The 27,696-nt window shown below is 44.6% G+C and overlaps 2 protein-coding genes across 3 annotated transcripts in view; both read left to right on the plus strand.

The window, feature by feature from the left end:
* Positions 1 to 25,122, plus strand: part of LOC134863347 (protein Shroom2-like) — a 36,965-nt gene extending 11,843 nt beyond the window's left edge. Inside the window, 10 exon segments of the mRNA XM_063881822.1 lie at positions 728 to 782; positions 785 to 875; positions 7,650 to 7,772; positions 12,565 to 14,674; positions 15,860 to 15,930; positions 16,090 to 16,260; positions 16,531 to 17,115; positions 19,978 to 20,161; positions 22,978 to 23,250; positions 23,920 to 25,122. Of these exon segments, the coding sequence (XP_063737892.1) occupies positions 728 to 782; positions 785 to 875; positions 7,650 to 7,772; positions 12,565 to 14,674; positions 15,860 to 15,930; positions 16,090 to 16,260; positions 16,531 to 17,115; positions 19,978 to 20,161; positions 22,978 to 23,250; positions 23,920 to 24,186 (3,930 nt within the window). The 3' untranslated portion in view covers positions 24,187 to 25,122.
* A 16-nt stretch (positions 25,123 to 25,138) lies between these two features.
* Positions 25,139 to 27,696, plus strand: LOC134863349 (claudin-34-like). 2 transcript variants are annotated; one of them, XM_063881827.1, is made up of 3 exons: positions 25,139 to 25,274; positions 26,250 to 26,574; positions 26,913 to 27,696. In XM_063881827.1, the coding sequence occupies exons 2-3, from the start codon at positions 26,311 to 26,313 to the stop codon at positions 27,384 to 27,386; spliced, it is 738 nt and encodes a 245-aa protein (XP_063737897.1). In that variant the 5' UTR covers positions 25,139 to 25,274; positions 26,250 to 26,310; the 3' UTR covers positions 27,387 to 27,696. The 2 variants fall into 2 exon arrangements, with proteins under 2 accessions (XP_063737897.1, XP_063737898.1); XM_063881828.1 differs by having other exon boundaries at positions 25,203 to 25,280.

Genomic DNA, 27,696 nt, shown 5'->3' on the forward strand with positions numbered 1-27,696 from the left:
TGATGACAGGGACAACGGACAGGGCTTTGTCAGGACGCAGTGAGTGCTGGAGGGACAGTTTGCTCATTTCCTGATATTTTATAGTTTGATAATGAGAATAATCTTTAGCTGCAGCTTTGTTTTGACGGACAGCCTGAAGCCTCCATCGGAAGATCCCTCACCACCAGATCCTTCCTTCCGACCCCCCAGAGACAGGAGGTTATTCTGGGTGATTGTGGGGGGGGGTTGTAAACAAAGGAAATGCTGACTGTGCTGCCACTGGGAGACATGAGGAGTAAACACGCTCTTCATTGGTCCTCCTGTTTCTTATATTCTACCTCGACACTTTGCTGAAGTTATTGACGTCCTATAAATGTCTGCCTGCGGGGGGCCTGGTTACCTGTAGTCTTGAATTAAAGCTGCTGAGGTCCGGACAGAAGGCCTCATGCGTTGGTTTTACACTACAACTGCTCTGACCCAGCTCTTTCTACATTTCTATAAACCTCCAACAGTTCCACTGTTTGATAAACCTGAGTTTATTATGGAGGGTAGCAGCTTTACCCTCGATCGTGTGTGTGTGTGTGTGTGTGTGTGTGTGTGTGTGTGTGTGTGTGTGTGTGTGTGTGTGTGTGTGTGTGTGTGTGTGTGTGTGTGTGTGTGTGTGTGTGTGTGTGAGTGTGTGTGTGTGTGTTGTGTGTGTGTGTGTGTGTGTGTGTGTGTGGTGTGTGTGTGTGTGTCTCTCTCGCAGGTGGAAGAGGACAGCAAGGCGGCCGCTGTGAGTCTGCAGGTCGGAGACGAGCTGGTCACATTAACGAGATTCCTCTGAGCGGCTTCAGACAGGAAGCCATCTGCCCTGGTGAAGGGGTCGCACGGAGCCTCAGCCTGGTGGTGAAGAGGTAGGCCCCCCTCCCAAGTGGTAACTTGTGTGTGTGTGTGTGTGTGTGTGTGTGTGGTGTATATATTTTCTCCTTTTATCATATGATTATCTTAACCCCCCAGTAGTTGTAGTTTACCCAGCAGTACTGCTGACGGCCTCTCCACACACAGTTCTTCCTCAGGCTTCAACCCGCCCCTTATTGACTCTTCAGTTCTGGTTGAGCAGAGGTATGAGGGCTCTGATGAACACTGCTCCCCTTTCTCTGGACGTAATCCCCGATCGTGTACGACCGCTCCCCCCCTTTTCCGAGTCCCTCAAGACATCAGTTGTGTTTTGGAGGCCAGCTGAACATGAAGACAGTAGCTGATGGTTTCAGGTTTTTGTCATCTTTTGTTTTCTTGCCGACGTAACGTCAGCCATGTCGGCGCAATTCATGAAGCAGAGATCTAGCATTGAAAAAACACGTGAATCGAGGGGCCCCCCCCAAAACGGGGTGCAGACAGCGGGTTCACATGCGCCAGCAATTTCAGTTTGTTTGGTGATCAGGTGTGTTACACCAGGGGAAAACAGGGGGTGTGGTTTTCCACTATGCCTAGCAGGGGTCGGGGGAACGAAGGCGCACTGACGATCCGCCGATGTCCCCCGCTGATCCGCCCCCACCGCTGATCCGCCCCCCTTCCCCCCCCCCCCCCCCCCAAACTCCCCCCCCCCCCCCCCCCCCCCCCCCCCCCCCCCCCCCCCCCCCCCCCCCCCCCCCCCACCCCGACTGAGCGCCGATATCCACGACTGATTCCACGACTGATTCCACGGACTGGATTCGCTCTGACTGAAGTCACCCTGACTGATCCACCGACTGATCCACCGACTGATTCACTGACTGAGTCACCGACTGATCCATTGACTGATCCACCGACTGATCCACCGACTGATCCATTGACTGATTCACCGACTGATCCACTGACTGATCCACTGACTGAGTCACTGACTGAGTCACTGACTGATCCACTGACTGAGTTACTGACTGATCCACCGACGGATCCACCGACTGATCCACCGACTGATCCACCGACTGATCCATTGACTGATCCACCGACTGATCCATCGACTGATCCATTGACTGAGTCACCGACTGATCCACGGACTGAGTCACCGACTGATCCACCGACTGATCCACCGACTGATCCACGGACTGAGTCACTGACTGATCCACCGACTGATCCATTGACTGAGTCACTGACTGATTCACCGACTGATCCACGGACTGAGTCACTGACTGATCCACCGACTGATCCACCGACTGATCCATTGACTGAGTCACTGCTGATTCACCACGGACTGAGTCACTGACTGATCCACGGACTGAGTCACTGACTGATCCACGGACTGAGTCACTGACTGATCCACCGACTGATCCATTGGACTGATCCACTGACTGATCCACTGACTGATCCACTGACTGAGTGTTTTAGCTGTGGAGCTGCAGGTAGTTGAGTTTCTGTTTCCCCCCCTGGCTCTGTTAGAGCAGCTCAGTCACTGACAGTCTGTCCCCCCCCCAGAGAGACGTTCTGTGGTGTGGAAGCGTCTTCTCTCTTGGACCTGTGGCAGCAGGAATAAACATGTGTGTGTGTTCAGAGGCCTGCAGAGGTACTGTGCATGATGACCTGTTGGATAGCAGTGAAGCTTTGGAGGGGAGGGGGATCCTGTAGTGTGTTTCTTTATCATCCCTTCAGCCGAGGAAGTGCTAGCTCAGAGATGTACTTATACCTCTGTCTTCAGGACACCCCCCCTCTTTTTTTTGGTTTGCTCCAAAGTCAGTGATGGAGAAATCTCTTGTTAAACAACTTTTTAAACTTTACATTCCAGTCAAAGAAATACTTTGAGCTGTGTTGTCTTAGGGACAACCTTCATCACGTTCATCATGGGATAAACAGTGTGAGGTCTGCTGCTCCTTCATGACAGCCCCCAGAGCCACCTGTTGCCATAGTGACGGTAGAAATGCCTGCCGTCCTCCCTCATTAGCATATCAGCCAATCAGAAGAGGTAAGGTGTGGGGGGACTCCCTCCCCTTCCTCCCTCCTCCCCCTCTCCGGGGTGACTCCAGTAATCTGAAGGAGATCCTCCTCCCTCCGTCAAACCGATTCTCCTGCTCCATTTCCAGTAATGGCTGCCATGTGTGAGCTGCAGTGTGTGTGAACCACAGTGTGTGTGAGCTGCAGTGTGTGAGGGGTGTGTGTGCAGAGAGCTCCTGGCTTTATTAATGAAACTTTTGGGACACGTTTCTTCTTTGTGTCTATTTTGAATTGATAGTCCAGATGTTCGGTGAGTGAAAATCTATATTTTTGAGTGTGTGTGAAGCTGGGGTCACATCCGCCTGTGTTGGGGTGTGTTAGTGAGTCACAGGGGGGGACACTGATATATATCTGCTCTATGACCTTAATACTGTATTGTTGTGTGTCTGTCCCGTCAGGTCGGGCAGTCATTAGGGTTAAGGCCGTGATCAGCAGACTCAGATGTAAATGAATCTTTAGGGAACAACTTGTTTCATCCTCTCAAGTCAATTTATTTGAATCATAAATGTTTAGCACTCACTGAGCTGTTTGTGTTTGAATGCTGGCTGGTTGGGACCGGATACATTGAAGTGAAAGGAGCTCCTACCCCCCCCCCCCCCCCCCCCCCCAGATTCACTTTCAACATATCTGAGTGTTCCTGGCTGTAACCCGGACGATAGGCCCAATAAAAGCCTCATTTGCATACCAATGGCAGCCATGTGTGGCTCCTGGTGCCCCAGTAACTGGACTGAGAGGAGAAATAGCTCGATGGGGGCTTCCTTTGTCCTCCCCCCGCCTTTACATTAATCCACATTCATTTTGAGGAACTGTTCGACTAACCAAAGCTCCTAAAGAGAGTCAGTAGGACGCCATTCTATGACTTTTTACTGCCTTCTAAAATGTGAACTTTGTTTGGTTTGCAGCCAATCTCAGCCCACCATCATTCATCCTCAACATATCAAGCACCCAGCAACAATAACAACAACAACCAAGGCTGTTGTTGTTATTGTTGGCCATTTAATACCAGGGAAATATTCCTTCTTCCCCAAAACTGCAACCCCATCTCATTAATATCGGGGAGATGACTAAACCTGAATCAGTGTCTGGGGGGCAGACGACAGCTTGATGCTGCTGATCTGATCATATAAGACCCTCTCTAACCCCCCCCCCCAACCCAGGACCATATGGCAGTCTGACACCAGCACCCACTGTACACTGAGTTCAATATGAGGATAACCTGTGAGTTTAATATGAGGATAACCTGTGAGTTTAATATGAGGATAACCTGTGAGTTCAATATGAGGATAACCTGTGAGTTCAATATGAGGATAACCTGTGAGTTCAATATGAGGATAACCTGTGAGTTCAATATGAGGATAACCTGTGAGTTTAATATGAGGATAACCTGTGAGTTCAATATGAGGATAACTGTGAGTTTAATATGAGGATAACCTGTGAGTTTAATATGAGGATAACCTGTGAGTTTAATATGAGGATAACCTGTGAGTTTAATATGAGGATAACCTGTGAGTTCAATATGAGGATAACCTGTGAGTTTAATATGAGGATAACCTGTGAGTTCAATATGAGGATAACCTGTGAGTTTAATATGAGGATAACCTGTGAGTTTATGAGGATAACCTGTGAGTTTAATTTGAGGATAACCTGTGAGTTTATGAGGATAACCTGTGAGTTCAATATGAGGATAACCTGTGAGTTTAATATGAGGATAACCTGTGAGTTTAATATGAGGATAACCTGTGAGTTTAATATGAGGAAAACCTGTGAGTTTAATATGAGGATAACCTGTGAGTTTAATATGAGGATAACCTGTGAGTTCAATATGAGGATAACCTGTGAGTTCAATATGAGGATAACCTGTGAGTTTAATATGAGGATAACCTGTGAGTTTAATATGAGGATAACCTGTGAGTTTATGAGGATAACCTGTGAGTTCAATATGAGGATAACCTGTGAGTTCAATATGAGGATAACCTGTGAGTTCAATATGAGGATAACCTGTGAGTTTAATATGAGGATAACCTGTGAGTTTATGAGGATAACCTGTGAGGTTTATGAGGATAACCTGTGAGTTTATGAGGATAACCTGTGCGTTTATGAGGATAACCTGTGAGTTTATGAGGATAACCTGTGAGTTTATGAGGATAACCTGTGAGTTTATGAGGATAACCTGTGAGTTCAATATGAGGATAACCTGTGAGTTTCAATATGAGGATAACCTGTGAGTTTAATATGAGGATAACCTGTGAGTTTATGAGGATAACCTGTGAGTTCAATATGAGGATAACCTGTGAGTTTAATATGAGGATAACCTGTGAGTTTAATATGAGGATAACCTGTGAGTTTAATATGAGGATAACCTGTGAGTTTAATATGAGGATAACCTGTGAGTTCAATATGAGGATAACCTGTGAGTTTAATATGAGGATAACCTGTGAGTTTAATATGAGGATAACCTGTGAGTTCAATATGAGGATAACCTGTGAGTTCAATATGAGGATAACCTGTGAGTTTATGAGGATAACCTGTGAGTTCAATATGAGGATAACCTGTGAGTTTATGAGGATAACCTGTGAGTTTATGAGGATAACCTGTGAGTTTAATATGAGGATAACCTGTGAGTTTAATATGAGGATAACCTGTGAGTTTAATATGAGGATAACCTGTGAGTTTAATATGGAGGATAACCTGTGAGTTTATGAGGATAACCTGTGAGTTTAATATGAGGATAACCTGTGAGTTTAATATGAGGATAACCTGTGAGTTTAATATGAGGATACCTGTGAGTTTAATATGAGGATAACCTGTGAGTTTAATATGAGGATAACCTGTGAGTTTATGAGGATAACCTGTGAGTTCAATATGAGGATAACCTGTGAGTTTAATATGAGGATAACCTGTGAGTTCAATATGAGGATAACCTGTGAGTTCAATATGAGGATAACCTGTGAGTTTAATATGAGGATAACCTGTGAGTTTATGAGGATAACCTGTGAGTTCAATATGAGGATAACCTGTGAGTTTAATATGAGGATAACCTGTGAGTTTAATATGAGGATAACCTGTGAGTTTAATATGAGGATAACCTGTGAGTTCAATATGAGGATAACCTGTGAGTTCAATATGAGGATAACCTGTGAGTTCAATATGAGGATAACCTGTGAGTTTAATATGAGGATAACCTGTGAGTTTAATATGAGGATAACCTGTGAGTTCAATATGAGGATAACCTGTGAGTTTAATATGAGGATAACCTGTGAGTTTAATATGAGGATAACCTGTGAGTTTAATATGAGGATAACCTGTGAGTTCAATATGAGGATAACCTGTGAGTTCAATATGAGGATAACCTGTGAGTTTAATATGAGGATAACCTGTGAGTTAATATGAGGATAACCTGTGAGTTTAATATGAGGATAACCTGTGAGTTTAATATGAGGATAACCTGTGAGTTTAATATGAGGATAACCTGTGAGTTTAATATGAGGATAACCTGCTGTACACTTCTCAACATCCAAGGGAATTATACCATTGTCCAGGAGGGGGGGCTATTACATGAAATTGAGAGGACACCTTTATGTATGCATATCTGCTGAATAATCAGTATTAGTATTAGACTGCATGTGACTGATAGTCATATATGAGAGCAGATATGAGGCTTTAGAGCCACGTCATGAATCAGTGTGCACAGAATCTGCAGAATCTCACACAGCGGCTGTCCTGTGTGTGTGTGTGTGTGTGTGTGTGTGTGTGTGTGTGTGTGTGTGTGTGTGTGTGTGTGTGTGTGTGTGTGTGTGTGTGTGTGTGTGTGTGTGTGTGTGTGTGTGTGTGTGTGTGTGTGTGTGTGTGTGTGTGTGTGTGTGTTCCCCCTGCTGCCAGGAATAAGAAAATGATGGATATAGTAGCTCAGAAAACACCCTCTGAGAATGACGTGCATGTGGCGAGAAGTTTTCTCACAAAGATTTTACGAAGTTCCATGAGGTACGGTTCTGTGGCTTCATCAGTAGCTCCTTTTCCTCAGTAGCTCCTTTTCCTCAGTAGCTCCTTTTCCTCAGTAGCGCCTCTTCCTCAGTAGCTCCTCTTCATCAGTAGCTCATCTTCATCAGTAGCTCCTCTTCCTCCCTTTGATCATATAAATCATGTTTCCAGAGAGATCTCCTCCTCTTCTGTGGTCTATCTCCCCTCAGTGGAGTGTGTGTGTGTGTGTGTGTGTGTGTGTGTGTGTGTGTGTGTGTGTGTGTGTGTGTGTGTGTGTGTGTGTGTGTGTGTGTGTGTGTGTGTGTGTGTGTGTGTGTGTGATCGTTGTTATATTTGGATGTGTTTCCTGGGCTGGTCATATGTTCTCTTCACCTTTTTCCTGACATGCAATCAGAAAGAGTATCTTTGAAGGGTACGTTTCATCACATGCAAAGTTTAGTTTTAAGTGAATACATGAGTTTGACACAGTAATGAAACAAACGGTGATATTGAGTGGGAGGCAATAATGCCATGAGAGGCAGTTTGAGAAGGAGTGATTATAAATAATGAATATATAAAAATGACATGCACCTTTTTAGGTCAGTATAATTTTGCTATCTAAAAAGGCATGCTTATTTATTTATTGTAATGTTTTGTATATATAAAAAAGTGAAATACACCACGTAACGCCGTAGAGACAACTCCTCCATCTGGAAATGGAGATAATATAATGTGACTTAATGTGTCTGCACATGCGCTTTCTGCAGGAGGAACCAGCAAATCAGCCGGCCTCACTCCTGGCACTCCACCAAGTTCAACGAGAGCCAATCAGAGACTGCCAAACCTCAGGCTCCACCCACACAGGTGTGGCACACCATAAATGATGCAAGGTAACTGTCCAGCCTCAGGTATCAAGCGCTGCAGATAAATCTGTGTGAGGGGATGTACTCACCTCCCTTTTTATTTTCCTGGATTATCTGAGAAGTTGTTTGGTCTATAAAATGTCAGAAAGTGCAAAAGGTTGGAAACTGTCTGCTGTAGTTCTTTAAACAACAGGAGATCCCTCAGTGATCAGATGTAGTTCTTTAAACAACAGGAGATCCCTCAGTGATCAGATGTAGTTCTTTAAACAACAGGAGATCCCTCAGTGATCAGATGTAGTTCTTTAAACAACAGGAGATCTCTCAGTGATCAGATGTAGTTCTTTAAACAACAGGAGATCACTCAGTGATCAGATGTAGTTCTTTAAACAACAGGAGATCACTCAGTGATCAGATGTAGTTCTTTAAACAACAGGAGATCCCTCAGTGATCAGATGTAGTTCTTTAAACAACAGAAGATCTCTCAGTGATCAGATGTAGTTCTTTAAACAACAGGAGATCCCTCAGTGATCAGATGTAGTTTTTTAAGCAACAGGAGATCCCTCAGAGATCAGATGTAGTTCTTTAAACAACAGGAGATCCCTCAGAGATCAGATGTAGTTCTTTAACAGGAGATCCCTCAGAGATCAGATGTAGTTTTTTAAGCAACAGGAGATCCCTCAGAGATCAGATGTAGTTCTTTAAACAACAGGAGATCCCTCCGTGATCAGAGGTAGTTCTTTAAACAACAGGAGATCCCTCAGTGATAAGATGTAGTTATTTAAACAACAGGAGATCTCTCAGTGATCAGATGTAGTTCTTTAAACAACAGGAGATCCCTCCGTGATCAGATGTAGTTCTTTAACAGGAGATCCCTCAGTGATCAGATGTAGTTCTTTAAACAACAGGAGATCCCTCAGTGATCAGATGTAGTTCTTTAAACAACAAGAGATCCCTCAGAGATCAGATGTAGTTCTTTAAACAACAGGAGATCCCTCCGAGATCAGATGTAGTTCTTTAACAGGAGATCCCTCAGAGATCAGATGTAGTTCTTTAACAGGAGATCCCTCAGAGATCAGATGTGGTTCTTTAACAGGAGATCACTCAGTGATCAGATGTAGTTCTTTAACAGGAGATCCCTCCGTGATCAGATGTAGTTCTTTAAACAACAGGAGATCACTCAGTGATCAGATGTAGTTCTTTAACAGGAGATCCGTCAGTGATCAGATGTAGTTCTTTAAACAATAGGAGATCCCTCCGTGATCAGATGTAGTTCTTTAAACAACAGGAGATCCCTCAGTGATCAGATGTAGTTCTTTAAACAACAGGAGATCTCTCAGTGATCAGATGTAGTTCTTTAACAGGAGATCCCTCCGTGATCAGATGTAGTTCTTTAAACAACAGGAGATCCCTCAGTGATCAGATGTAGTTCTTTAAACAACAGGAGATCTCTCAGTGATCAGATGTAGTTCTTTAAACAACAGGAGATCACTCAGTGATCAGATGTAGTTCTTTAAACAACAGGAGATCACTCAGTGATCAGATGTAGTTCTTTAAACAACAGGAGATCCCTCAGTGATCAGATGTAGTTCTTTAAACAACAGAAGATCTCTCAGTGATCAGATGTAGTTCTTTAAACAACAGGAGATCCCTCAGTGATCAGATGTAGTTTTTTAAGCAACAGGAGATCCCTCAGAGATCAGATGTAGTTCTTTAAACAACAGGAGATCCCTCAGAGATCAGATGTAGTTCTTTAACAGGAGATCCCTCAGAGATCAGATGTAGTTTTTTAAGCAACAGGAGATCCCTCAGAGATCAGATGTAGTTCTTTAAACAACAGGAGATCCCTCCGTGATCAGAGGTAGTTCTTTAAACAACAGGAGATCCCTCAGTGATAAGATGTAGTTATTTAAACAACAGGAGATCTCTCAGTGATCAGATGTAGTTCTTTAAACAACAGGAGATCCCTCCGTGATCAGATGTAGTTCTTTAACAGGAGATCCCTCAGTGATCAGATGTAGTTCTTTAAACAACAGGAGATCCCTCAGTGATCAGATGTAGTTCTTTAAACAACAAGAGATCCCTCAGAGATCAGATGTAGTTCTTTAAACAACAGGAGATCCCTCCGAGATCAGATGTAGTTCTTTAACAGGAGATCCCTCAGAGATCAGATGTAGTTCTTTAACAGGAGATCCCTCAGAGATCAGATGTAGTTCTTTAACAGGAGATCACTCAGTGATCAGATGTAGTTCTTTAACAGGAGATCCCTCCGTGATCAGATGTAGTTCTTTAAACAACAGGAGATCATCAGTGATACAGATGTAGTTTCTTTAACAGGAGATCCGTCAGTGATCAGATGTAGTTTCTTTAAACAATAGGAGATCCCTCCGTGATCAGATGTAGTTCTTAAAACAACAGGAGGATCCCTCAAGTGATCATGATGTAGTACTTAAACAACAGGAGATCCTCATGTGATCAGATGTAGTTCTTTAACAGAGATCCCTCGTGATCAGATGTAGGTTCTTTAAACAAACAGGAGATCCCTCAGTGATCAGATGTAGTTCTTTAACACCAGTGATCAGATGTAGTTCTTTAAACAACAGGAGATCTCTCAGTGATCAGATGTAGTTCTTTAACAGGAGATCCCTCCGTGATCAGATGTAGTTCTTTAAACAACAGGAGATCCCTCAGTGATCAGATGTAGTTCTTTAACAGGAGATCCCTCCGTGATCAGATGTAGTTCTTTAAACAACAGGAAATCACTCAGTGATCAGATGTAGTTCTTTAACAGGAGATCCCTCCGTGATCAGATGTAGTTCTTTAAACAACAGGAGATCCCTCAGTGATCAGATGTAGTTCTTTAACAGGAGATCCCTCCGTGATCAGATGTAGTTCTTTAAACAACAGGAAATCACTCAGTGATCAGATGTAGTTCTTTAACAGGAGATCCCTCCGTGATCAGATGTAGTTCTTTAAACAACAGGAGATCACTCAGTGATCAGATGTAGTTCTTTAACAGGAGATCCCTCAGTGATCAGATGTAGTTCTTTAAACAACAGGAGATCACTCAGTGATCAGATGTAGTTCTTTAAACAACAGAAGATCCCTCCGTGATCAGATGTAGTTCTTTAAACAACAGGAGATCTCTCAGTGATCAGATGTAGTTCTTTAACAGGAGATCCCTCCGTGATCAGATGTAGTTCTTTAAACAACAGGAAATCCCTCAGTGATCAGATGTAGTTCTTTAACAGGAAATCCCTCAGTGATCAGATGTAGTTCTTTAAACAACAGGAGATCCCTCAGTGATCAGATGTAGTTCTTTAACAGGAGATCCCTCAGTGATCAGATGTAGTTCTTTAAACAACAGGAGATCCTCCGTGATCAGATGTAATTCTTTAAACAACAGGAGATCCCTCAGTGATCAGATGTAGTTCTTTAAACAACAGGAGATCTCTCAGTGATCAGATGTAGTTCTTTAAACAACAGGAGATCCCTCAGTGATCAGATGTAGTTCTTTAACAGGAGATCCCTCAGTGATCAGATGTAGTTCTTTAAACAACAGGAGATCCCTCCGTGATCAGATGTAATTCTTTAAACAACAGGAGATCCCTCAGTGATCAGATGTAGTTCTTTAAACAACAGGAGATCTCTCAGTGATCAGATGTAGTTCTTTAAACAACAGGAGATCTCTCAGTGAACAGATGTAGTTCTTTAAACAACAGGAGATCCCTCAGTGATCAGATGTAGTTCTTTAACAGGAGATCCCTCAGTGATCAGATGTAGTTCTTTAACAGGAGATCTCTCAGTGATCAGATGTAGTTCTTTAAACAACAGGAGATCCCTCAGAGATCAGATGTAGTTCTTTAAACAACAGGAGATCCCTCAGTGATCAGATGTAGTTCTTTAAACAACAGGAGATCCCTCAGTGATCAGATGTAGTTCTTTAAACAACAGGAGATCTCTCAGTGATCAGATGTAGTTCTTTAAACAACAGGAGATCTCTCAGTGATCAGATGTAGTTCTTTAAACAACAGGAGATCCCTCAGTGATCAGATGTAGTTCTTTAAACAACAGGAGATCTCTCAGTGATCAGATGTAGTTCTTTAACAGGAGATCCCTCCGTGATCAGATGTAGTTCTTTAAACAACAGGAGATCACTCAGTGATCAGATGTAGTTCTTTAAACAACAGGAGATCACTCAGTGATCAGATGTAGTTCTTTAACAGAAAGTAGATCCCTCAGTGATCATCTTTAGGTGTTTAACAGAAAGTAGATCCCTCAGTGATCAGAAGTGGTTCTTTAACAGAAAGTAGATCCCTCAGTGATCAGAAGTGGTTCTTTAACAGAAAGTAGATTCCTCGGTGATCATCTTTAGGTCTTTAACAGAAAGTAGATCCCTCAGTGATCAGAAGTGGTTCTTTAACAGAAAGTAGATTCCTCGGTGATCATCTTTAGGTCTTTAACAGAAAGTAGATCCCTCAGTGATCAGAAGTGGTTCTTTAACAGAAAGTAGATCCCTCAGTGATCAGAAGTGGTTCTTTAACAGAAAGTAGATCCCTCAGTGATCAGAAGTGGTTCTTTAAACAACAGGAGATCCCTCAGTGATCAGAAGTGGTTCTTTAACAGAAAGTAGATCCCTCAGTGATCAGAAGTGGTTCTTTAACAGAAAGTAGATCCCTCAGTGATCAGAAGTGGTTCTTTAAACAACAGGAGATCCCTCAGTGATCAGAAGTGGTTCTTTAACAGAAAGTAGATCCCTCAGTGATCAGAAGTGGTTCTTTAACAGAAAGTAGATCTGATGTTCTGATGTGCTCTTTTCCAGCTCCTCCTCAGACCTGTCCTCTGGTTGGGATCATACCCCCCTGCTCAGAATGTCCGATCAGTTCAGTTCCCACGGCAGCATGGACAGTTTAGACCAGGTCCACCATCCCACTGGCCATATGTCCCCCCCCCCCAGCAGCATAGAGCATCTGGGGGGGAAGCAAGACTCTGCCTATAGCTCCTTCTCCACCAGCTCCGGCACGCCTGACTACAATCTGTCCAGCAGCAACGCGACCTCCACGGAGAACGTGGTTCATCAGGTGAGGGAGGTGGGGGGGAGGAACCCAAGGACACCCCCAAGCCTGAGGGAGTGCCACAGGCCAGAGGACAGATTGGCCTACTTCCAGATGCCGGGACTCCCCTCTGCACAGACTGAAGACCCGGCTGTGTTCCGGCACTCAACCTCCAGCAGAACAAGCTTAGGGCCAGTGTGGCATGTTCCAGAGAAAAAGAAGTCCTCCCCGCCCTCCCCCCCCCCTCCCCCCCCTCCGGCTCGCAGCGACAGCTTTGCTGCAACTAAAGTCCATGAGAGAGGCCTCATAACCCCCCACCCTGAAGGTCCAGAACCACACAAGGCTTCCACTGAGAGTCGCCGCAGTCACAACCCACCTTCATCTGAAGCTCCGAACCAAAACCAGAACCAGTGTAGCTCCAAAAGGCAACCCCCCCATCAGAGACACCCCAGTGACAAGAGCACTTTCTACCCTAAGACCTGGACTGATTCCGTCCCAAAGCCTCAGACAGCAGGGGGGTCATACTGCAGCATGCAGGACCTGAACACCAACAGTTCTTCACACTGTGGTCAGAACCAGAGCAGGATCCTCAGCTCCTCTGAACAGACCTCTGACAGCAACAGGTACTACTGCGTCACCAAACAGAATAATTCACCCCCTTCAGAAAGGAACCTCAGCAAAGACCCTCCAGCTGTCAGCCTGCAGACCACTGGCCCCCCCGCTGTCATCCTGCAGACCACCAACCCTGCAGGGAAGTTTCAAGCCCCTCAAAACCCCCCTCGCAGCCAAGACAGTAGCGGATACAACATGCTCCAGTCGACCGCAGGGATAGAACCCAAACCCAGCCCTGCGGACCGGGGCCTGCAAAGTTATCCTGCAAGCAAACCCTCTGAACAGAGGACCTCTCTGCCCCCACAGGACTCCAGACATCAGGTTAACATCAAAATCTGCCCCCAGGACACTCCCATGCTTCACTCCCTGTCCATAGATTCCGCCAGGCAAACTGAGAAAACAAGAGTCCTGAACCCTGAGGAGTCCATTGAAGACCAGCAGGTTCGGCGCAGCGATCGCTTTGCCACCACTCTGAGGAACCAGATCCAGATGAGGAGAGCCAATCTGCAGAAGAGCACCAGCAGCCTTCCTAGTGCCGAGGCTGAAGAGGACCAGGAGGTCTGGAGGACTGAAAGAGACCCTCTGTCCACTGCAGACAGATCCTTCACCAGCTCCTACAAGGACCATCTGAAGGAAGCACAAGCCAGGGTGCTCAAGGCCACGTCTTTCAGGAGAAGAGACCTTGGTTTACTAGAGCCCCATGCAGCTGAGCCCTTACTGAACTACAGGAAGGACGGTCCCCCATTGACCACAGTTTCTGAGTCTGTGATGGGAAAAACATTTGGGAGTCCAGTGACCCGCATCGGGGGCCGTAAGCGTTTTCCTGCAGAGAAGAAAGTCAGGTCTTTCTCTGAGCCAGACAAAATCCATCAAGTTGGGGTGAAGGAAAATCCTCCTTGCAATGAAAACTCCTTAATGGACCACAAGAAGCTCCTCAGTGGGAAACCAGTTCTCCACAGCACCCCTGCAGAAATCCCCTCTGAGACCAGGGCACAGGGTCTCTGCTGGACCCCTGAACCAGAGGAGGACTCACTGAGAGTCCTGGACCAGGGAGATCCTGCACAGCAGCCAGTCCTGGATCTGCAGCGACTTGGCACCTTTGCCGAGTACGAGGCCCGGTGGAACACACAGAACAACGTCCAGGAAACCAGGTCCTCGGGTCGGTACCGATCAGCAGAGAACATCCTGGACCCAGAGGAGAGTAGGAATCAGATCTGCCTCCACGAAAGGTCCAGATCCAGTCCTTCAGCCGAAAGATTCGGGCAGGTGAATTTCCCGAAGGACTTCAGAAAATCTGTCTTTTATTTTAATGTCAAACGATTTTTACAGATATGATTCTTGTGTTTTTCTAACATTCAAGCACAATTGATTAATGAGATAATTGACAGAATATTAAAAACAAACAAATGCACCTAGGGGGAAGTAGTTCAGCTCTAAAAACTGTTTGTACGGGTGCTGGAGATCCCTGAACAGGGTTGGGGTTAGGGTTGTTCAACACTGAGCCCAGCACTGACTCAGCGTATTCACATCACACCGCACGCGGTTACGGTTAGAGAGGATTATCTGCTTTCCAGAGTCCTGTTCTGTCAAATAAATCCAAATTTTATTCATTTTTACAACTCCATTAGAGCATCACATGGTGGGTAACAACTACATGAAATACAACTACACACTGGACACAACATGGGGGAGGGGGGTGGGAACCGGCCCAAACACATCTGATAGAGTTTGGAGAAGCTGCCCACAAAAGTCCCAGAGTTACATTAAAACACATTTCCTGTCGGAACAAACAGGATTCAGTTTGCGACTTCAAATCTGACCCCACATCAGTGTCAGCAGATTTCAGATTACTAGGGAAGAGTTCTTCAGACTTAATAAAACTTGTATGAACACATATCATAGATGTATGTTCATGAGCACAGAGTGATCAGAATGTGGGTCTGGTGGCTGTGGATTCACATTTCAGAAAGACAAACAGAGAAGTGAAGGAGCAGGAAGGAAAGAGCCAAGTCAAATATTAATCTGTTTATTCTTCAAGACACACCCTGAGCTGCGAGCGGCAGCAACACTCTGTTCACTATTGCTATTATATTACTAACTATAATACTACTGAAGACCAGGGAGCTGCAGCAACACTCTGACCACCCTCTCTTTTACTTACTATTATATTACTAACTATAGGACTACTGAAGACCAGGGAGCTGCAGCAACACTCTGACCACCCTCTCTATTACTTACTATTATATTACTAACTATAGGACTACTGAAGACCAGGGAGCTGCAGCAACACTCTGACCACCCTCTCTATTACTTACTATTATATTACTAACTATAGGACTACTGAAGACCAGGGAGCTGCAACCAGTCTAAACAACTGACAAAAACTCTGTCTGTTTCTGTGTGGGGGGGTTCAGCACAACGGACTCAATGTTTGTTCATCTGCATTCACAGAAGATTCAAGTTCCTGCTACTCAGTCTGAGACAGAATATTCCCGGACCGGGAGCAAAGCTGCTGCAGCAGGGTGAGTGAATCTAACGCACCTGCAGCAGGGTGAGTGAATCTAACGCACCTGCAGCAGGGTGAGTGAATCTAACACACCTGCAGCAGGGTGAGTGAATCTAACGCACCTGCAGCAGGGTGAGTGAATCTAATGCACCCTGTGTGTGTGTGTGTGTGACAGGCCCCCTCAGCTGGAGGACCACGCCGAGCTGCCCCCCCCACCCCAGGGACCAGAGGTTTCCCCCTTCCCCTCTTCCCCCCTCATGGAGGGGCAGCGCCCCCCTTCTCCGGGTTCCCCCCAGAGACTCAGCGAATGCCCCCCCGCACCCCCCCAGGAGGAAGACCAGGACAGGTAAAGTTTTTTTCATTAATCATCATGAACCACAGGTTCAGCTGTCAGATCAGGGTGTCTTTACTCGGGGGGGGGGTCTTTACTGACAGGGGGTGGGCTGGTCTTTATGGAGCACAGCAGCTCACTGAATCTGTATGAAGGGGTGGCTCCTCTGTCCCAGCCTGGGGGGGCATCCTGTCAGTAGAGTGAAGACCTCAACGAGGTCTAGTTCCTCTGTCAGTGAAGCTGCTGAGATCAGATCCTGATCCTGAATGTGTGTGTGTGTTTCAGGAGGCAGCGTCTGACAGGAAGTAGACCCTCTGCAGGGACCAGAGTCCCAATCAGGATCCTGGATTCAGGGGGGGGCAGCGAGTGGGACACCTGTCCATATCTGCAGCACACTGACCCCCCTGCTGTGGAAGCTCCTGGGGGCCTCGCTGGTCTGGGCTCTGCAAGGCAGGACTCGCTCTGCAGTGCATTCAGCCGACACACTACCCCCCCCCCGAGGGACCACCAGAACCCCGCCCACAGGGACCACATGACCTTTGACCCAGATCACATGATCTCCAGCAGTCTGCCGCCAGTGGGCCCACCCTGCAGAGAGGGAAAGACCTCTGGGGGATGCGTGGGTGAGAACTTTCGGGGATTAGTGGGGGAGACCCTGGTTTTGTGTGAGGACCAGAGGAGGGAGGCGCTTGCCCGGGTCATCGTGGGAAAAGATAAATCTCTGGCTGAGGTTCTGGATCGCAGCCACATGAAGACCACCATGGACCTGATGGAGGGCATTTTCCCTGGGGGGGAACAGCTGCTGGAGGGAGGGAACCAGCGCAGCAAGGTCCCCCCCAAACAGCCTCCGGGCCCCCCCGCTGAGGACAGGTGAGATTCCCTGCAGACCAGGTCTCTGAGAGACTGATAATGGGTTATGAGAGGAGGTTCAGTAAAGGATCTGCGAGGAGGTCTTATTTGAAAAGTGGGCTCATGGAGTCCCACATGGTCCCGATTATTACTCGGCCACAGACTAACGACTTGACTCACAATATAAAATTACTTTAGTGAATTTAAAATGAAGGCAGCTCTGATCCAGGTTTACTGCCACTGAGTCTGTTCAGTTTCTGTTCCAAGTCCTGATTCACTTCAGAGCCCATACCGTGTTCCCATTAGCGTTCACGTCCTGTCTGTCTTCTTCTGCTGATTCTGTAAAGCTACTGTCCGTCAACCTCTTTCCCTTTCTCCCTCCATCCTCTGAGCAATGTTCCACAGTCCTGCGTTATCAGGAGTTTGTTGTTATTAATGAGGACTGTATGGCTCTGTGTTTCAGGAGTTTGTTGTTAATAATGAGGACTTTATGGCTCTGTGTTTCAGGAGTTTGTTGTTATTAATGAGGACTTTATGGCTCTGTGTTTCAGGAGTTTGTTGTTAATAATGAGGACTGTATGGCTCTGTGTTTCAGGAGTTTGTTGTTAATAATGAGGACTGTATGGCTCTGTGTTTCAGGAGTTTGTTGTTAATAATGAGGACTTTATGGCTCTGTGTTTCAGGAGTTTGTTGTTATTAATGAGGACTTTATGGCTCTGTGTTTCAGGAGTTTGTTGTTATTAATGAGGACTGTATGGCTCTGTGTTTCAGGAGTTTGTTGTTAATAATGAGGACTTCATGGCTCTGTGTTTCAGGAGTTTGTTGTTAATAATGAGGACTGTATGGCTCTGTGTTTCAGGAGTTTGTTGTTATTAATGAGGACTGTATGGCTCTGTGTTTCAGGAGTTTGTTGTTAATAATGAGGACTGTATGGCTCTGTGTTTCAGGAGTTTGTTGTTATTAATGAGGACTGTATGGCTCTGTGTTTCAGGAGTTTGTTGTTATTAATGAGGACTGTATGGCTCTGTGTTTCAGGAGTTTGTTGTTATTAATGAGGACTTTATGGCTCTGTGTTTCAGGAGTTTGTTGTTAATAATGAGGACTGTATGGCTCTGTGTTTCAGGAGTTTGTTGTTAATAATGAGGACTGTATGGCTCTGTGTTTCAGGAGTTTGTTGTTAATAATGAGGACTTTATGGCTCTGTGTTTCAGGAGTTTGTTGTTAATAATGAGGACTGTATGGCTCTATGTTTCAGGAGTTTGTTGTTAATAATGAGGACTGTATGGCTCTGTGTTTCAGGAGTTTGTTGTTAATAATGAGGACTGTATGGCTCTGTGTTTCAGGAGTTTGTTGTTAATAATGAGGACTGTATGGCTCTGTGTTTCAGGAGTTTGTTGTTATTAATGAGGACTTTATGGCTCTGTGTTTCAGGAGTTTGTTGTTAATAATGAGGACTGTATGGCTCTGTGTTTCAGGAGTTTGTTGTTAATAATGAGGACTGTATGGCTCTGTGTTTCAGGAGTTTGTTGTTAATAATGAGGACTGTATGGCTCTGTGTTTCAGGAGTTTGTTGTTAATAATGAGGACTGTATGGCTCTGTGTTTCAGGAGTTTGTTGTTAATAATGAGGACTGTATGGCTCTGTGTTTCAGGAGTTTGTTGTTATTAATGAGGACTTTATGGCTCTGTGTTTCAGGAGTTTGTTGTTAATAATGAGGACTGTATGGCTCTGTGTTTCAGGAGTTTGTTGTTATTAATGAGGACTTTATGGCTCTGTGTTTCAGGAGTTTGTTGTTAATAATGAGGACTTTATGGCTCTATGTTTCAGGAGTTTGTTGTTAATAATGAGGACTGTATGGCTCTGTGTTTCAGGAGTTTGTTGTTAATAATGAGGACTGTATGGCTCTGTGTTTCAGGAGTTTGTTGTTAATAATGAGGACTGTATGGTTCTGTGTTTCAGGAGTTTGTTGTTAATAATGAGGACTGTATGGCTCTGTGTTTCAGGAGTTTGTTGTTAATAATGAGGACTGTATGGCTCTGTGTTTCAGGAGTTTGTTGTTAATAATGAGGACTGTATGGCTCTGTGTTTCAGGAGTTTGTTGTTAATAATGAGGACTTTATGGCTCTGTGTTTCAGGAGTTTGTTGTTAATAATGAGGACTGTATGGCTCTGTGTTTCAGGAGTTTGTTGTTAATAATGAGGACTGTATGGCTCTGTGTTTCAGGAGTTTGTTGTTAATAATGAGGACTGTATGGCTCTGTGTTTCAGGAGTTTGTTGTTAATAATGAGGACTTTATGGCTCTGTGTTTCAGGAGTTTGTTGTTAATAATGAGGACTGTATGGCTCTGTGTTTCAGGAGTTTGTTGTTAATAATGAGGACTGTATGGCTCTGTGTTTCAGGAGTTTGTTGTTAATAATGAGGACTTTATGGCTCTGTGTTTCAGGAGTTTGTTGTTAATAATGAGGACTGTATGGCTCTGTGTTTCAGGAGTTTGTTGTTATTAATGAGGACTTTATGGCTCTGTGTTTCAGGAGTTTGTTGTTATTAATGAGGACTGTATGGCTCTGTGTTTCAGGAGTTTGTTGTTAATAATGAGGACTGTATGGCTCTGTGTTTCAGGAGTTTGTTGTTAATAATGAGGACTGTATGGCTCTGTGTTTCAGGAGTTTGTTGTTAATAATGAGGACTGTATGGTTCTGTGTTTCAGGAGTTTGTTGTTATTAATGAGGACTTTATGGCTCTGTGTTTCAGGAGTTTGTTGTTAATAATGAGGACTTTATGGCTCTGTGTTTCAGGAGTTTGTTGTTAATAATGAGGACTTTATGGCTCTGTGTTTCAGGAGTTTGTTGTTAATAATGAGGACTTTATGGCTCTGTGTTTCAGGGAGCATGACAGCATGGCAGCGTCCGTCTCCATGGTAACAAGCTCTACCTATTACAGCACATCCGCTCCTAAAGCTGAGCTCCTCAACATGATGAAGGACATGCAGGAGGAAGACCAGGAAGAGGACAACGAAGAAGAGCTGGAATCTGAGGAAGAGCTGGACATTGACCTGGCCGGCAAAAAGGTACCAGCCCGAACACAGACTCTTATTAGGAGTTAACTTCCTGTTCCTGTTGTTAACTTCCTGCTCCTGTTGTTAACTTCCTGCTCCTGTTGTTTACTTCATTCTGCTGCATTCATATTCCTGTTGTTAACTTCCTGTTGTTAACTTCCTGTTGTTAACTTCCTGTCTTTAACTTCCTGTTCCTGTTGTTAACTTCCTGCTCCTGTTGTTAACTTCCTGCTCCTGTTGTTAACTTCCTGTTCCTGTTGTTAACTTCCTGTTCCTGTTGTTAACTTCCTGCTCCTGTTGTTCATTTCCTGCTCCTGTTGTTAACTTCCTGTTCCTGTTGTTAACTTCCTGCTCCTGTTGTTCATTTCCTGCTCCTGTTTTTAACTTCCTGCTCCTGTTTTTAACTTCCTGCTCCTGTTGTTAACTTCCTGCTCCTGTTGTTCATTTCCTGCTCCTGTTTTTAACTTCCTGCTCCTGTTTTTAACTTCCTGCTCCTGTTGTTAACTTCCTGCTCCTGTTTTTAACTTCCTGCTCCTGTAGTTAACTTCCTGTTCCTGTTGTTAACTCCCTGCTGCTGTTGTTAACTTCCTGCTCCTGTTGTTAACTTCCTGTTGTTAATTTCCTGCTCCTGTTGTTAACTTCCTGCTCCTGTTGTTAACTTCCTGTTCCTGTTGTTAACTTTCTGCTCCTGTTGTTAACTTCCTGTTGTTAATTTCCTGCTCCTGTTGTTAACTTCCTGCTCCTGTTGTTAACTTCCTGTTCCTGTTGTTAACTTTCTGCTCCTGTTGTTAATTTCCTGCTCCTGTTGTTAATTTCCTGCTCCTGTTGTTAACTTCCTGCTCCTGTTGTTAACTTCATTCTGCTGCATTCATATTCCTGTTGTTAACTTCCTGTTGTTAACTTCCTGTTGTTAACTTCCTGTTTTTAACTTCCTGCGCCTGTTGTTAACTTCCTGCTCCTGTTGTTAACTTCCTGTTCCTGTTGTTAACTTCCTGTTCCTGTTGTTAACTTCCTGCTCCTGTTGTTCATTTCCTGCTCCTGTTGTTAACTTCCTGTTCCTGTTGTTAACTTCCTGCTCCTGTTGTTCATTTCCTGCTCCTGTTGTTAACTTCCTGTTCCTGTTGTTAACTTCCTGTTCCTGTTGTTAACTTCCTGTTCCTGTTGTTAACTTCCTGTTCCTGTTGTTAACTTCCTGCTCCTGTTGTTCATTTCCTGCTCCTGTTGTTAACTTCCTGTTCCTGTTGTTAACTTCCTGCTCCTGTTGTTAACTTCCTGCTCCTGTTGTTTACTTCATTCTGCTGCATTCATATTCCTGTTGTTAACTTCCTGTTGTTAACTTCCTGTTGTTAACTTCCTGTTTTTAACTTCCTGCTCCTGTTGTTAACTTCCTGCTCCTGTTGTTAACTTCCTGTTCCTGTTGTTAACTTCCTGTTCCTGTTGTTAACTTCCTGCTCCTGTTGTTCATTTCCTGCTCCTGTTGTTAACTTCCTGCTCCTGTTGTTCATTTCCTGCTCCTGTTGTTAACTTCCTGTTCCTGTTGTTAACTTCCTGTTCCTGTTGTTAACTTCCTGCTCCTGTTGTTCATTTCCTGCTCCTGTTGTTAACTTCCTGTTCCTGTTGTTAACTTCCTGCTCCTGTTGTTAACTTCCTGCTCCTGTTGTTTACTTCATTCTGCTGCATTCATATTCCTGTTGTTAACTTCCTGTTGTTAACTTCCTGTTGTTAACTTCCTGTCTTTAACTTCCTGTTCCTGTTGTTAACTTCCTGCTCCTGTTGTTAACTTCCTGTTCCTGTTGTTAACTTCCTGCTCCTGTTGTTAACTTCCTGTTCCTGTTGTTAACTTCCTGTTCCTGTTGTTAACTTCCTGCTCCTGTTGTTCATTTCCTGCTCCTGTTGTTAACTTCCTGTTCCTGTTGTTAACTTCCTGCTCCTGTTGTTCATTTCCTGCTCCTGTTGTTTACTTCATTCTGCTGCATTCATATTCCTGTTGTTAACTTCCTGTTGTTAACTTCCTGTTGTTAACTTCCTGTCTTTAACTTCCTGTTCATGTTGTTAACTTCCTGCTCCTGTTGTTAACTTCCTGTTCCTGTTGTTAACTTCCTGTTCCTGTTGTTAACTTCCTGCTCCTGTTGTTAACTTCCTGCTCCTGCATTTATCTTCCTGTTGTTAACTTCCTGCTCCTGTTGTTAACTTCCTGCTCCTGTTGTTAACTTCCTGTTCCTGTTGTTAACTTCCTGTTCCTGTTGTTAACTTCCTGCTCCTGTTGTTAACTTCCTGCTCCTGCATTTATCTTCCTGTTGTTAACTTCCTGCTCCTGTTGTTAACTTCCTGCTCCTGTTGTTAACTTCCTGTTCCTGTTGTTAACTTCCTGTTCCTGTTGTTAACTTCCTGCTCCTGTTGTTAACTTCCTGCTCCTGTTCTAAACTTCCTGTTCCTGTTGTTAACTTCCTGCTCCTGTTGTTAACTTCCTGCTCCTGTTGTTAACTTCCTGTTCCTGTTGTTAACTTCCTGCTCCTGTTGTTAACTTCCTGCTCCTGCATTTATCTTCCTGTTGTTAACTTCCTGCTCCTGTTGTTAACTTCCTGTTCCTGTTGTTAACTTCCTGTTCCTGTTGTTAACTTCCTGCTCCTGTTGTTAACTTCCTGTTCCTGTTGTTAACTTCCTGCTCCTGTTGTTAACTTCCTGCTCCTGTTGTTAACTTCCTGCTCCTGTTCTAAACTTCCTGTTCCTGTTGTTAACTTCCTGCTCCTGTTTTTAACTTCCCCCTACACACCCCTACATAGGGCCTTCCTGTCGCTGTATTTGACTTCCTGTTTTCTCCCCTGCAGCAGCAGCTGATGCAAAGCCTCAGCAGGAAGCTGTTGGTCCTGCAGGAGGCGCAGCAGAGTCTGCAGGAGGACGTGCAGGACAACAATGCGTTGGGGGGGACGGTGGAGGCGCAGGTGCAGCAGCTCTGCAAACCCAACGAGCTCGACAAGTTCCGCATGTTCGTGGGAGATCTGGACAAGGTGGTGAGTCTACTGCTGTCACTGTCCGGACGCCTCGCCAGGGTGGAAAACGCCATCAACAGCCTGGAGGAGGACGCCCCCCCCCATGAGAGGGTGAGACATATACAAACATATAAAGGTGGACGCCCCCCCCATGAGAGGGTGAGACATATACAAACATATATATATATATTTATATATATATAGATATATATATATATCTATATATATTTATATATATATAGATATATATATATATATATATATAAATATATATATATATATATATCTATATATATATAAATATATATATTTATATATATAAATATATATTTATATATATAAATATATATAAATATATCTATATATATATAGATATATATAGATATATATAGATATATCTATATATATATAGATATAGATATATATATCTATATATATCTATATCTATATATATATATATAGATATATATAGATATATATAGATATGACGTGTTCCACACTTATTTTACCCGCAGTATTTATACTGTAGACTGAGAGCAGTCAAGAGTCATCTAAGGATCTAAAATTTAAATCGTATTCTGGATTTTGAAACACTTTTTGGTTTACTGCATAACTCCATATGTGCTCTTTCATAGTTTTGATGTCTTCAGTTTTAATCTACAATGTAGAGCAATATCAAATGAATAGGAACCATCAAATGAGAAGGAGTGTGCAAATTTGACTGGCACTGTATCTTTGTATCAGACCGTCTATAAAGCTATATCTCCTTTCTCCGGGCAGCGCCTGCTGACGGACAAGAGGAACGTACTGATCCGGCAGCACGATGACGCCAAGGAACTGAAGGAGAACCTGGACCGGAGGGAGCGTCTGGTCTTTGACATCCTGTCGATGCACCTCCCTCACGATCTCCTCACCGACTACCAGCACTTTGTGAAGATGAAGTCAGCGCTCCTCATCGAGCAGCGCAAGCTGGAGGACAAAATCAAGCTGGGGGAGGAGCAGCTCCGGGGTCTGAAGGAGAGCCTGGAGAACTGGACTTCCTTCTGAGAGAGAGCCTGGAGAACCGGATCTCCTTCTGAGGGGAGCCTGGAGAACTGGACCTCCTTCTGAGAGAGAGCCTGGAGAACCGGATCTCCTTCTGAGGGGAGCCTGGAGAACCTGACGTCCCTCTTGAGGGGGGGGGGGGCACCGGACCTCCTTTTGACGGGGAAGAGCCTAAGAGGAACTATGAAGAGGAGCGGCAACTTGTGTTGTAATAACGGCTGGTGTCCGGCAGAGGGAGGCAGAGGACTCTTTAGAGACCCTGAAGGACTCTTCCTGCGTCTCCTTCTCCTGCAGCTCCTCCTCCTGTCTCTGATGACCCTTATTTTAACTTTTGTCTGTGTTTGTTCTTGTGGTTTCAGAGAAAGGGGAAAAGGAGCTCCAGACTTTAAGTGATTCTTCAGTCAGAGTAAACTGGATGTGTTTATATACCGTGAGAACATTTCTGTAGCGTCCAGCGTTTCCACATTACGACACTGGAAACAGGACCAGGTGTCCCTGAATGCACCTCCTGCAGGTCCCTGAATGCACCACCTGCAGTTTACTTTGATTCCACTCAGTAATTTATTGTAGCCTGTTGGATCCGAGCAGGAGGGACAGTTTCCTCACACCATTTTATTCCCCCCCCTGCTAACAGGAGGTTAAGATGGCGGACGTGAAAGCACTTATTGGGCTTCAGTGAACAGAACAGAGCTCTTCACATTCAGACCTTCAGACCCTGCAGATCTGGACTCAAGTGAAGTCCTTCTGAAGTGCCTGTCGGGGGGAGAAGGGGGGGGATTCCTGTGTTTTGAAATTGTTTTGCTCACATTGCAGATGTTACACATTGCTACGTGATACATTTCAATACTAGATGTTTTTGATTTAAATCCCCCCCCGTGTTTCCCAAAATGCATCACTGCTGCTGCTCCTTATTTCAAAATAAAAGCTTCTGTTGAAACACTTATGGTGTGAGAGTCACTCATTAACCTCCACGCCTCCTCCGACAAGAGCTGGAGACTTTGGAGTGTCTTTGAGAGTCAGTCTGACGGCAGGACTCAGGATTAATGAAGACGAAGATCCAGAGGAACCTGAGGAACAGGAATCAGCAGGAGGTAAAGGTGGGGGGTCCACAGTTAAAGGACCATTAATAACACCTGAGGATCAGAATCTCTCAGAGTTTCGACACTATGCCTAATGTTTTTATACATGTCATTATAAGTGTAGATATATATTACCCGATGTGTGGAGGGTTAGCGAGACCTAGGGGACCAAACGTCTTTTTTATTGATCCTAAAACTACACAGACAGAATAATTACCTTCTGTAGGCAAGGATAATTTAAATGGAAGAGGATGTATGGATTCAGCAGTTTGTGTAAGTTTTAAAAATATTAATAAACAACATGTCTGCACAGCCTCCATTCTAAAATACAACCCACTGTAGAATATATACATATTCTCATTGTTTTCAAGGGTTTCTGTTTTTTTAGCTTTTTAGGTTCTTTGTATAATAAAAAAAGGAGCCCATATGGTCCCACAGAGGAGACATTTACATCCCAGTATGTTTATATTTTACTGTAAGTAACCACCAGACACCAAATCAAATCCCTTGTATGTGTAAACGTACCTGGCAACTGGAATGTGATTCTGATTCGGTTTTAAAAAGAGGTGAAGTTATTATTTTGTAAGGACATTTTGGACTTTTTTATTAATTTACTATACAACTCATACATTTTGTACACAAGACTGTAACTAACAGATATAACCATGAAACCCCCCCCCCATCAACAGTTTTCTTTTATATTACAAGTTTTTGGGTTATGTTTCAATATGCTCATGCATCATATAACTGTTGGTGAATTAGTGAAATAAAGTCCTGATGTGATCAGACTAACTAACCCTATGAACCATAAACCCCGCCTCAGGTTCAACAGCAGAGCTGTGCGGGTCATAGAGGCAGCACGGAGCAGAGAAGGTGGAGAGACAGAGAGGTTCAGGTTCACAGTGCGGAGTAGTTCCTCCTTTAGTCTGAGGACAGAAACAGCTTTATCCTGAACTCTAAATGTTTTTTAATTCTTCTCTATCACAGCTGTGGCTGTTTGTGTTTTGGCTGACGGATGTGAGCGCTTCAGCTCTGGTTTAGCATCAGCATGAAGTACTTGGCTCACACCGCCCACTGGCAGTTCCTTGGCCTCATGTCCGGGGTGCTGGCTTGGATCCTCATCGTCGCCACCACTGGCCTCAACGATTGGCGTCTGTGGTTCGTGTCCGACATGTCAGTGGTCAGCTCAGGCGTGGCCTGGGTGGGCATCTGGAGGGCCTGTTTCTACAGCCACGCCCTCCCTGCCATCGAGAACTGTCGGAGCATTGGCCTCTCAGACAGCTTCGCCCCCGCAGAGATCCCTGCCGCCCAGGTGAGACGAGTCCCACGAAGATGATAGGGAATGGGAATCATGGCGCGTTATGTGGCTTTGATCAACAGTCATCCCGGGGGAGAAATTGGGTTTTGTGACAGTTGCTCCATTGTTACAATGAAATCAAATAAAACATATTAATTAAATAAATACAAAAATAATGTGAACAGAAGACTTTCAAGATGAAATGTGACATAGAACTCCAAAAGTTAATGGGAAAATGTGTGTTTCCATCCAGTATCAGCTGTAATCAGGGTACTACGGATCATTCCTCGTTGGTATTGTGTAATGTGCTGACTTCCTGCCGACTGTGTACATATGACTGGATCTGTGTGCAGGTGCTGATGGTTTTGGCGCTGTTTTGCGGTCTGCTGGGAAACATTAGCGCGGCGGCAGCCATGAGGATGGTGTACTTCTCTATGAAGGATCGCAGGAACATTCGGACACTCTTCAGGCTGGCGGGGGGACTCTACCTGCTGACCGGGTCATGCAGCTCGGTGCCGCTGCTGTGGAACATGAACTCGGTTCTGACCAACAGAACCATCCACTTCCCTCCGGACTTTCACCTTCCTGCATCACCGGCCCACCAGCATGTTGGCCCAGCCATCATCGTGGGCGTCTTTGCCTCCGTCCTGACACTTGTCAGCGGGCTGCTGTTCCTCTGCTACCGATATGCATGGGAGGCCCTCGGCTCAGATGCCCCCGAAGACCTCGGGGAGCCAGAAACAAGACTGGAGCAGAAGTCTGGATTACCGAAAGGAGACCAGCAGGGCGGAGATAATCCAGCATTTCACAGAGAAGACCACCCATGAGGGGAAACATCTCATCAAAAACATTTCACTAACTCAAAGCCATGGATCTTCCTCTTCTCCATCAGGGCAAAAGAGTCCTAGACAGGAGAAACGTTTTTATATCACAGCGCTGTTGAATCACTCTTATTGACCTGAAGAACCACAGAAAATAATTAAGGAAATCCTCTAAAATGTAATTGGTGTCGATGGTAAACCTCTGTGAAACCCTCCAGACGGGACAGACAGATCAAAGCAGGGTTTCTATTGCACGTTCATTCTGGTGATGCATCACCACACTACAGCTGTGATTCAAAAATAAAGACAGATTCAA

Source organism: Eleginops maclovinus, chromosome 4, assembly GCF_036324505.1.
Source record: "Eleginops maclovinus isolate JMC-PN-2008 ecotype Puerto Natales chromosome 4, JC_Emac_rtc_rv5, whole genome shotgun sequence".
NCBI classification, from domain to species: Eukaryota; Metazoa; Chordata; class Actinopteri; order Perciformes; family Eleginopidae; genus Eleginops; species Eleginops maclovinus.